The sequence below is a fragment of the Crassostrea angulata genome, chromosome 9 (genome assembly GCF_025612915.1).
Source record: "Crassostrea angulata isolate pt1a10 chromosome 9, ASM2561291v2, whole genome shotgun sequence".
In the NCBI taxonomy this organism is placed as follows: domain Eukaryota; kingdom Metazoa; phylum Mollusca; class Bivalvia; order Ostreida; family Ostreidae; genus Magallana; species Magallana angulata.
Genome location: NC_069119.1, coordinates 8,579,783 through 8,592,142, shown reverse-complemented (window position 1 = coordinate 8,592,142; position 12,360 = coordinate 8,579,783). Strand labels below are relative to the sequence as shown.

At 34.3% G+C, this 12,360-nt stretch overlaps 1 protein-coding gene across 5 annotated transcripts in view; it reads left to right on the top strand.

Moving 5' to 3' along the window:
* Positions 1-1,131: 1,131 nt before the first annotated feature.
* Positions 1,132-12,360, top strand: part of LOC128163279 (tyrosine-protein kinase JAK2-like) — a 100,074-nt gene continuing 88,845 nt past the window's right edge. The window contains exons 1-4 of one of the 5 annotated variants that reach the window (XM_052826826.1): positions 1,132-1,337; positions 9,594-10,617; positions 11,181-11,330; positions 11,499-11,612. In XM_052826826.1, the coding sequence (XP_052682786.1) occupies positions 9,667-10,617; positions 11,181-11,330; positions 11,499-11,612 (1,215 nt within the window). In that variant the 5' untranslated portion in view covers positions 1,132-1,337; positions 9,594-9,666. The remainder of the gene's footprint in view (positions 1,338-9,593; positions 10,618-11,180; positions 11,331-11,498; positions 11,613-12,360) is intronic. The other 4 variants (XM_052826827.1, XM_052826823.1, XM_052826822.1 and 1 more) reach the window with 4 other exon arrangements.

The following is a 12,360-nucleotide window of genomic DNA, read 5'->3' as shown; positions in this document are numbered from 1 at the left end:
TTTACATAGGAATATATAGAGAAAATCGTTAAAAATCTTCTTCTCAAAAACTATTAGGCCAAGAAAGCTCAAATTTGAGTGGAAGCATCCTCAGGAAGTGTAGATTCAAGTTTGTTCAAATCATGATCCCCGGGGGTAGGGTGGGGCCACAATTAGGGGATCAAGTTTTACATAGGAATATATAGAGAAAATCGTTAAAAATCTTCTTCTCAAAAACTATTAGACCAAGAAAGCTCAAATTTGAGTGGAAGCATCTTCAGATAGTGTAGATTCAAGTTTGTTCAAATCATGGTCCCCGGGGATAGGGTGGGGCCACAATTGGGGGATCAATTTTACCATAGGAAGATATAGAGAAAATCTTTAAAAATATTCTGGGAAAGGTTTCGGTCCAAAACTCAGTACTTAGTGTGAAAGCACAGGTTATGCAGATTTATGTTTGATGAAACCATGATTCCCTAGAGAAAAGTGGGGCCACGAAATGGGAGGGGGGGGGGGGGTATATAGGAATAGAGAAAAATCTTCTTGCAGTTACAACAACAAAAGGGGCTTGGTATTTACCAAAAAATAAGAGGTGGATAAAATTGGCAGATTTTTTATTTTTTTTTAGCAAGAATGAAGATCTACTGTACTCAATTGTCAGGATATTTTGATACTGTAATGCTAATTTGATCAGAATTAATGCAATTGTTGCTCAGGTGAGCGATGTGGCCCCTGGGCCTCTTATTATATATGTAGTTTTATCTAGCAATTATCAATAGCTTAAAAAGCTTTATATCTAATTCAAGTTTTAAACAGCTAAATCAAGATATTATTCTCAATATTCTGGACCTGTTCAATTCATAATTCAATTCATAATTAAAATATTACCTAAGAAATCCTCCACTGTGTTTTGGTAGTTCTCATTTTTTGCCTTTTGTTTTGTAAATGAGTGCAGCCTCCTGGCAGAAGACGCACATAGCAAACAGGAACTTAATGGAATAAGTTTTAGCGGAGTCTCCATAAGAATAACAAAAAATGTGACTTCGGTAAAAGTAAAAGTGAAACCGAAACTAGGTTAAAAGTAGTTCCTTTCCCAACATTGATGCCATCGCATGACGTCCGAGGTTAATGTCGAGTGCGCGAGACATCCGTGTGAACATCTATTGGTTTTCCAGTAAAAATTAAAAAGAAAGTAACGATTGTGGTGGTTTCTTGGGTTTAACAGGAACAATGGTTCAATGCTGTTGAATAAAACTGATTGCAGGGAGATGTATCTTTTAAACACGTGATATATTGTGAATCTTGCATCGTTTTCTTCCGTTCACCAGCTGTTCACGGGGTACATGACAATTTCAGTGGTAAGTACTAAGTAATTTACTACCAAAAAAAAAACCACAAGCGTCAAAAAGCAGTTGGACATATAAGAATGCAATTCGTCGAGACTGAAAACGTCAGTCAAAATTTATCTCTGCAAGATTCGTCGAGACTGAAAAATTTTGAGTGACGTTTTCAGTCTCGAATGCATAGTGGTGTCCTCGTTAAATCTAAATATATATACAAGTCTGTGTTATATATATATTGTATTTGTATATATCTTATGCATGTAAGTTGTATGAAAGATAATGAGGTGCTTAATTAATAATTATGAATAAATATCTGTAATGTTTTCCTTTGTTTTTATATTCCATGATTGATACATTAATATTTAAAAATTTCATGCTCCAATTAATAATTATTAATTTAAACTGTCAAAAAAGGTACAGCTATTTTAGAGATTTCACTATAGTGACACCTCTGGTACAGTGTATATAACTGTTGGCTTTAAAAAAAAAAAAAAACTTATGAATTGATGCTTTACTGTCCCTATGTTAAAGTAAATTGTGGATAAATACTTCAACACATTGCAGTTATCCCATATGGAATAACCGGGAAACCTCATTTAACTTCGTCTCTTGTGGTTAAACCTGGGGTCATGAACCCAACCCATGGTATAATTTACACAACACCAAAAAACAGTTAAATCTATAACTTAATTGATGATACTAAATAGGGAATTTGTTGTTACTGAAAGAGTACTACTGAGTATGTATATTTTTAATTTACTGTACATTGCAGGGTCCTCTTTCAAAGGAGCATGGTCACATTTATTTATTTTATTTGTATAGTTCACAATGTCTTAGTAATGAAATGGGAAACCTCATTTAACTTCGTCTCTTGTGGTTAAACCTGGGGTCATGAACCCAACCCATGGTATAATTTACACAACACCAAAAAACAGTTAAATCTATAACTTAATTGATGATACTAAATAGGGAATTTGTTGTTACTGAAAGAGTACTACTGAGTATGTATATTTTTAATTTACTGTACATTGCAGGGTCCTCTTTCAAAGGAGCATGGTCACATTTATTTATTTTATTTGTATAGTTCACAATGTCTTAGTAATGAATTTCAAATGATCAACCAGACTTTGAGAGTCAGTCAAGATACAGCTGGAGCTCACAATTTATGTAAAACAAAGGCTCTTGCCTTGTTTTTGTTTACATTAATTCAATATACCAATTAAAATTATTTTTCAAGCAAATTTCATTTCTCTGCTAATTTGTTTTGAACAAAAATAAACAGTTCATAGCATAAATTTGTCACATTCATTTTAGTTCGAAACCAGAAATATTCTTTTCAACATACAAAATGTAAGCAAAAACATGACCAGAGCTTTGTTTGCATAACAAAGAAATGTGGGCTTTATTTCTCGCTTACAACTTGACAACTGACACTCAAATTGGTGCTTTGCAACCAACTGTCATCCGACGACCAGTAAAAATGCATATTATAGTACCTTAGCTAAATTTACTTGATGTTATAACTGGAAAAAATCAAATTAAGCACACAAATTACAGATTCTACTAGATTGTGTCAAATATATCTATGTCATGCTCTAGGAGCATTTTTTTATTATGATACTAATTTTTCAAGTTTTGAATAATAATACTTTGTTACTATGGTTTTTATTGTATGTCATTGTCAGTTAAGATCACTAGCCTTGTTCCATCATGGACCATATTCTGTCTGTTTTGTTGCAGTAACAATATTGCAGTGGATTGATTTTCATTTATTTCTATTCCAACATCTAGCAATCATTCAAAACTTAAAACAGTGTTCAAACCACATGACGTAATCTAATTAAAATGCAGATCTTCACAATTAGTGCAAAGCTGTGCGAAATCCTTATTGTGTAAGCCCATTAATTGCAAACCTAACTCAATCTAATAATAGACAATATGGCAATAAACCAAATTTCACTGTCACATTTCCACAGTATTTTATCTTTTTTTGAACCTTATCTAATTAAGCTGTACATCTTCCTGTCAGAGCTGCACGGAGTCCATTAATTTTCAGTTAATGCAGTATATATGTTAATTATTATTTTTAGGCAATTAGACTTAATAAAAAAATTTACCCATGTAATTGCCTTGTTTTCAGGCACTCAGTTTCTGTGCGCCAGTAATCATCAGTGCATTTGCATTTGAAGTAAATTGACCAGCTTTAATGAACATGAATATTGTGAGTTGAAAAACCTAATTTTGGCTGATTTTCAAATTCCTTTTGTTTAGCATATAGTAAAAATAAACAGAAATGCATTTTGCATTGATTTCTACAGTTGACATTCATAGAACTGACTGAATACTAAAAGATATTGAAGTTGAAGTACAATATGATCTGTGATAACAAATAGCTATAGACAAATATTGTAAAAGATATACTAAGTATGCTGTGTGTATGACATACTATTAATTCCTCATTAATCTTGAGGATCCCATTAAGCAGGTCTCAAGGAATTTAAAATCTCGCTCTTTTTTTTCAAACAGTTTTGAGCTGTATGAAATCATGACAAAAAATTGGTTCTTGCAATTTTTTATTCTTGCTATTTGATGCAAAACAGCGGAATCGCAGAATTAAGTACTCGCGTAGAATAAAGAATTTACGGTAGTTTGAACTGACTGGCGTTTAATTATTGATTTTTCATTTGTTACTTAATAATTTATTACACATTCGTTTATTACACAAAGCTTAATATTTGCTTTACATATTAAATATAGGATTTCTCATGATTTGCAATGGTATCAAATGAGTTGTGTATTTTCAATCCCCGAGCCTTGGCGAGGGGATAGAAAACACACGAGTTGGATAAAAATCATATACCATCGCAAATCATGAGAGATTCTTTTTATCACATGTTTTATCACAAGTTAAACCTCACTCTTTCTGTAAACATTATAATTGTGAGCCGCACAACACATTCACTACAGGACATCAACAACTTTACGCATGGAAAAAAGTTCCTTGAAGATTATTAACCAACAAACATTTCATTTTTTAGTATATTTTTATCAATGTATAAAAAAATTGAAACAGCATTAAAAGCTGCTCATTTATAACTCTATGCTTTTCAGCTGAATTATTTTGTTAATTTTTAATTTTACGTCATTAATCTGCCTAAAGCTACATAATGTTTAATTAGGACATCACGTGGCGTAAGAACACATAGTGGAATATCAAAAATTTATCCCATGAGTGATATCCACCATATATTAAATATAAGATAAACATGTGATAATTTAGTTTTATATTTAATATGACTTGACCAAATAGTAGTTTTAAGATTCTCAAGCTAAAATTCTAATCTTCTTCTTTTGGAAATTACAGAGTTAATGCATTGTATTGTATCATGATTTGTTAATTGTTTGATATGTTTGATCCAAAAGTAATGTCACAGATGCGATAAAATCGTGAAAAATCGACGTAAAGTGACAAAAATTTGTGCTGTTAGATATCCACCTATTTCAATTCAGATTTGAAAATTCTAATGCATTATGATAAATTTTCCTGAAGATAATATATTTTGTAGAGCCTGAGGTAAGAATAGTCGCCACACGTAAGCGACGTCATTTCTAGATCTTTGGCGTTCTGGTAGAATTTTGTAATTTATAACTCTATTAACATTGGCCACGATACCCTATTTTACATTTTTTTTTATCATTTTTTATAAAGTAACTAATTACTCTTTTTGTAATCAATCGATTAGTATATTGGATTATTTAATGTGCGATCAGTTTGTCAAGGTCTCTTTAAGAAGTCATTAACGTAGCTTTATGATATAGCTCATTACCTAAGAACCTACAGTAGCTTTAACTTTCCTTCAGAGCTCCTGTCTATCTAATTTGTTTATAAACATGTCATATGCTTTTATTAGATATTAAAGCCACGTTAAGGGTGCCTTGTGCACCCACTCTCAATTTTAGGTCGATTTTTTGTTTCCAGTACATTTTCTAGTGATTTCTATCCATCGAACTAAAAAATGCATCGTATCACTATTCACATGGCCAGCCTTTTTATTAGCTCACCTGAGCTGAAAGCTCAAGTGAGCTATTCTGATCACTTTTTGTCCGTCGTCCGTCTGTCCGTCTGTCCGTCTGTCTGTCCGTCTGTAAACTTTTTACATTTTGAACTTCTTCTCTAAAACCGCTTATCCAATTTCAACCAAATTTGGCACAAAGCATCCTTATGGGAGGGCGAATATAATTTACAGAAATAAAAGTCCGATCTGTATTCAAAGCGGAGAAAACCTTGAAACTGTAGAAAAAGGGGGGTGCATTTTTAAAAATCTTCTTCTCAAGAACTACTGATTCCAATTCAACGTAGTTTAGCATAAATTATCCTTATGGGAAGGAAAATATAAATTGCAAAAATTAAGGTCCAATTCTGTTTCAAATCTGAGTTATAACGAAAATAATAAAATAGGAAAGGCGTGTTTCAATCAGTTTAATAGCTTCGGATTCGGCATCCGGTAAAATGGGTAGACAAGACTTGGCCTGGGCAAAACAAAAGATTGGCAGTTATTAATCTGCCAATCTCATTAAAATTTCAGAATATTTGATGGACCAGTATATTTGCATTTGCTGTAAATATCGCTGCAAAATAATGCGCATTTGGAATTGACGATTGCCGATCTGCCCCGGCATTTATTTTGCCACGGCCCGGGTTTGCGTACCCATTTTACCAAGACTCGTATTCCATACTTCTAAAACGAGGTTCTTTGTTTAAAGCAGCCATGACATTATACCGAGCGCAGCGAGAGGCGGGCGAAGCCCGCCTCGCGAAGCGAGGATTAATGGTAACACGTATATATAAGAAAATCAGTGAAAAATGAAAGTTGAATCAGGGGTACTAAGGCCAAAAAAAATTTCTTCCAGCCCTGGGCGCCGCCATCTTGGCAGCCATTTTGTTTTTAAAAAGTTAGTTCGATCATTGATTGATCAGTACTTATCGAAGTTTATTGCCCCTAAACTCGATTAAATAAGTTCCAGTGTTTCAATAGAAGGTCATTCGAATTAAAAGAAATTAAAATGGAAACCAGATAATTTTCAATAGTACTTCAATCAAGAAACACGACATGTTCTATGTATGTCTTATCAAATTATCAGATGGAAAATAAAAACATTAAGGTCAAGGAACTGATCTTTTAGATACCGAATAAAGTATTTAATTTTATTACAGCGGCATTCATATGAATTAAATTGATAAACAATGAAAGAAGAAATAAAAAATAGTTCGGAATAACGTTACTCTCTTCGGCTATTTCCGAAGACAAAACTTGAACGTTTTACGTCTGAAATATGACGTCACAATGTAGACTGAGCACGCGACGTTTAGTTAAACCTTGGCTAATGATTTGAGTAGGCAACCAGGCGGATCCTACTGTGTGCGTTTCAAATAAATTTTATTCTACAAAAATCAAACTGCCCTGTGTTAAATCTGCGCTCGGTCCAACGGTCACACCGTTTACATATTACGAAAAAGGGTCGATCTGACTATGATGAAATTGCTTGTTGTGCAACAGTTCGCGTATGAAGGGAAATTTTTGAAACATGAAAAATATATTGGTGCCGATTTTGTGAAGTAAATTGAGGCTAAATATTTCAATGCGTTGACAGTTTTCACACATGACGTTGATGTTAGCTTGTTCTGATTTTCGTTTCGTTTTCATTATTTATGCTTTGTAACCTGGAATCGCGTCTGTATTTCGTGATTTTTACGTATCAAATCAAACAGAGACTTCGGTAAATCAAACAGTTACGTTAACTGTTTACCTGCGGAAATTAAGCAAAATCTGATGTAGGAGTACTGAAATACAATTCATTCTATCGGTAATTCAGCATTATCTTTTGCGTAATGGTAGATTAATGCAATAGGTTTTTGTTGAGATGCTCGGCATTTTCTCTAGTTTATTCAGTTTAAATAAAGTTTGATATCGCTTACGGAAATATGTAGGTATATACATGTATATATATATGATTCATTTCGAAAAAATAAATTGTGTTCTTTATTTGTTATACATGTAGTGCATGTTTCTTGTGTTTAATTGTTTACAATTTCTATTTACTAACCATATTTGAGTGTTAAGCTTCGAATTATAAGCAAGATACAGAGATTTGCTCACAATTCTATGTTTGTACACAGATCTTAAAAGCTAAAGATTAAATCAAAGTACTGATAGTACTGAAAAGCGCTAACCCAGCTTCTGTATGTATTTAACAGATATATGTATATAGCATTTCAGCTTCTGTATACGCACTATATTTCCTCATCACTGCATGACAGTCCCTGCAATGATGTATGTAAGCCCCATACATTAATTTCACAATAGCCCGTAAATTAGATTCACAATTGCCCGTGCAGTTATGTGCATAAACCCCTGAAACTGGTTCCCTAACCAGTTTAAATGATGTATACTTTTGCTTATAGGGGGCGGTTATTCGATGCACCGGAAGTTGAAGTCTAACCACAATAAACCGCTGAGCTATGCTTAGCGCTTTAAAAATTAAAAAAATTGTCAATATTTATTACGAAAATTTTCAAAATCTGTTCTTCCAGAAACCAACTTATTGAATTGTAAACTAAACCTTTTTAGCTCACCTGAGGATGGGGCCACAATGGGGTGTCGAAGTTTAACAAATGAATATATAGAGTAAATCTTTAGAAATTCCTTTTCTCAGAAACTAATCGGCCAGGAAAGCTGAAACTTGTGTGGATGCATCCTTATGTAGTGAAAATTCAAATTTGTGAAAATCATGACCCCCGGGGGTAGGGTGGGGCCACAATGGGGGATTGACGTTTAAATTTACATAGGAATATATACAGTTAATCTTTAAAAATCTTCTTCTAAGAAACTTATCAGCCAGGAAAGCTGACACTTGTGTGGATGCATCCTCAGGTAGTGTAAATTCAAAGTTGTGAAAATCATGACCCCCGGGGGTAGGGTTGGGCCACAATGGGGGATCGAAGTTTAACATAGGAATTAATATATACAGTAAATCTTTAAAAATCTTTTTCTCAGAAACTAATTCGCCGGCAAAGCTTAAACTTGTGTGGAAGCGTCCTCAGGTAGTGTAGATTCAAATTTGTGAAAATCATGACCCCTGGGGGTAGGTTTGGGCCACAATGGGAGGTCGATGTTTTACATAGGAATAAACAGTCATCTTTAAAAATCTTCTTCTCAGAAACTAATCAGCCAGGAAAGCTGGAACTTGTGTGAAAGCATCCTCAGGTAGTGTAGATTCAAAGTTGTGAAAATAATGATCCCCAGGGGGTAGGATGGGGCCACAATGGGGGGGGGATCAAAGTTAAACAAAGGAATATATAGGGTAAATCTTTAAAAATCTTCTCAGAAACTAATCAGCCAGATGATTCTTTATAATTGTTAAGACTTTGGCCCCAGGACAATTCTTTGGCCTCACGAGAAGGTTAAGAGTTTGATGTACGTTTATATCCCATATATAAGCTATTGTTAGGGATCTTTTTTAGAACTGCAATACTCAACATCTGATATGACTATAAAATCATCCTGTTAGAAAAGGGACTAATGATTATAAACATAAGAATATCCAGGGGAAAATGGATTTTATTTATACAGGATTTACATGAATTATTGTACATTGTCCAGATAGTTTGTATTATGACTCCATTGAGCTGATTTTATCATACCTATTGTTCCTCAGGTGAGCGATGTGGCCCATAGGCCTCTTGTTCCTTGATCTAGAGACAAAAGGCATTGTATATATATCCGAAATGGACAGTAACATTCCCTTTTTTTTTTTAAACAGTTAGAAAATGTCTATGTTATATATCTGATTCAAAATATTGTGTTGTTTGGGGCTTTTTTTTCAAATTTTGAAGTATGTAATTTATTCATAAATACACAATTTAAAAAGACGTAAATTTATGACACGGCAATGTCGCATATTTATTATGCTATAAACATCAACATCTTGATATCTGTTCAATGAGATTTAATCAAAATTTTAATTCGAATTAGAATTTTGATATGGACAATTTTAATGCATCATTTTACACAATACAGTGCAAGTGAGAAGCGCGGTGCATAGTGTGACATTACTTTTAGATCAACCATTGTAGTTAATAATTGGCCACTCTCCAATATTTAGAGCTGTAGCTAAATAAAGCATCACATTTTCTTGTCAATCTATTCCTTCCTTATTTACCATATGCATATAATGACTGTAAAAGGAAATATTTTTTTCTTCATATTTCAGATGAAAGATTGCAACCCTTTACTGTGCAAATGAAAGTGATCTGAAATATTACAGTTTAAAACAGAGTGCAACTATGTCAAATATGTCAAAAACTCAGTTGATCAACAGCGATGCCAGTGCAAATATGAACTCTGCAAACTCCCACATTGAACTTGTTCCAGGAGGTTCGGCCGAGACCGGCCCGGATTCTGTGTCCTCCACCCACACACAGGTAACCAACTTGACCTCCACTAAAGTCAATGGCCCCTCAACCTCCTCCTCCTCTTCCTCCCCAAGAGAGGAGAGACTAGCCCCTCCCATAACTAGTGCAGATCTTGACAGTCAGCCAGTCCAGAATATTTTGTCATCGGTGTCTGTCCAATCCACTTCTGGGGTATGCCTGCAGGTAGAGCTGCATGATGGCACAGTGTATAATGTGGACTCGAAAGACAACCCGACAGTTGTAGAGGACTTGTGTATTCAGCTGTTAAAACGCTATTTCCCAAAGATGGGACCTGCAGCTGTTCAGCTTTTTGGATTGGTTTCCATTGACAAGAAACAGATACCCAAAATGTTGTGGGTGAACCCTTGTATCACCATTGAGGAGTTGAAAAGGCACATTTTGAACTCGCCAACAGCTGGTGGGAAAAACACTTTCTTTCTGAGAATTCGTTATGTTCCTGGGAGAAAGTTCCTACACAACTTGCCTGCCCTTGGGCCCGAAATCTTGAAATATCTCTACCTTCAGTGTAAAGATGATTTTGTGAAAAGCCGACTGAGTGATATCTATGAACAGGACATAAGGAATGAGGCTAAAGCCAGAGGTTATGCTGTTCTCAGCATTGTCATTGCAAGTAAAATGGAGGAAGAAGACTGTCAGGATATCCTTAACAAACAGAAACTAGAAGCTTTCCTGCCATCCCATCTTGTTGTGAGGCTCTGCAGAGGCTACCAATTGAGAAAAATAATGAAAACGAAAACGGAAGAATTCTTGGCTCAGCACAGCAATACTAAAGTGGAGGAACTATTGATGGGATATATCAAGGTCAGATATTGTATGGCTGTTAAAGCATATACATCACAAGTATTAGTAAAAATTTTTGAAAATTCTTTATGGACTAAAGATATTCATCCACTCTTGCAACTTGTCAAGCATTGTAATAGGTCAAACCCTACTCTTTTCCAAAGGTATGTTAGAATTATATCTCAAGATCTCTGATATTATCAAGTATCTATAACTCTTATTTTATGTACGAATTAACAAAAGAACACAATGAACAAATCAATCGCGACTTCTTGTGCTTTCCAAGAGACGGAAAAACATTAACATTGAATATGTTACATATAGGCATCCATCAAAGATTTAATTTAAATTTTATTTGGTCTAATCTGTCTTTGTTTTAGTGCATATAGCAACACACTAAAAAAAAACAGTTTTAGATCTGTGGCTCTTGACTATTTGTACATTAATTTTTTATATACATGCAGTCCATAAAATTACTTTGATTTCAAAATATACTCTTCTTCTCGTTATTTGATACACTGAAAACTATGTTATAGAACTTTGTACAGGAATGTAGTTATCTGTACATATTTATGATATAACAGGATGTTCTGAATGAGGTGCAGAGTTACGGAGTAGAGCGGTACGAGGCTAAGAAGGTATCAGGAAGTCTGCGACCGGTTCACATCACCCTGGACGTACAGCAGCACGAGGAAAATGGCAACACCCAGTACAAAGGCCTGTTTATTGACAATGTAAGAACAACTGATGCTTATTGTCCTCTAAAAATGTAACGTTACCTGTACGAAGACCTGTGAAAATAACACTTCACCAAAGTATTTATTACAAACAACAGTAATAAACAAAATGGTGGTTGAATTGATTTTTTATTTGGTTTGTTTGTTTTTTTTCTTTCTACCCAGGAGTTCTTTTCTTCAATTGATGATTTCCGCTCTATACATATAACACCTAATCATGCAGATCAGAAGAAACTGTCATGGAATGTTCATTTGGACAGATCCAATGGTTGCCCAGAGGTAAGCCCATCATTCCATGAGCAAGCTCTATACAGACATCATTTCTTTTTTGGGGGGATCACTTTTTATGGGAAAATTTCAATTTGGTTGTGTAATTGGTACGTGCCTTCTTAAATGTCAGTTTTCAGGTCCGATTTGAATTTCACACAAGGTGATTAAATCAGTAAACAGTGACAATCTATTTCTAAGTCTTGTGCAGTCATGTGAGACTTATCATCTAACCATTTTTTTTGTAAAACAATTTGTGTAACTGGAAAGTTTGAGTGTATACATACTGTAACTGTTGATAGATATATTAAATCATGAAGAAACTGGTTTTAAATATAATACGGAGGGTTCCACTTAATCTGATATCGGTTAAGGAGCACATTACCATAATACCGGTATACTCAATAAGAACCTTATCAAGTACTGATTACCACAACCATACACTTTAAACTTTCCCATGCAAAGTTTGAACACCAGAATGAATACATATCGAACACGACTTACCTACAAAACCTTAAGCCCCGCCCCTATCTCTTATTGGCGTTTCCACAAAAGAAAATAATTTTATTCTAATTCACTGAGTTCAACCGAAATAAATTATATTTATCTTTTTATATTTTTTCTGATAATCGAATGGAAAAAAATATGTGTCATATGTTCAGTTATATGATCTCTACAGTGCATAAGTTATACTTCAACGCACACAGGGGGCTCCCTTCCTCGTAAGATGAAAGCTAACGACATCAATAGTTCTTCCGGA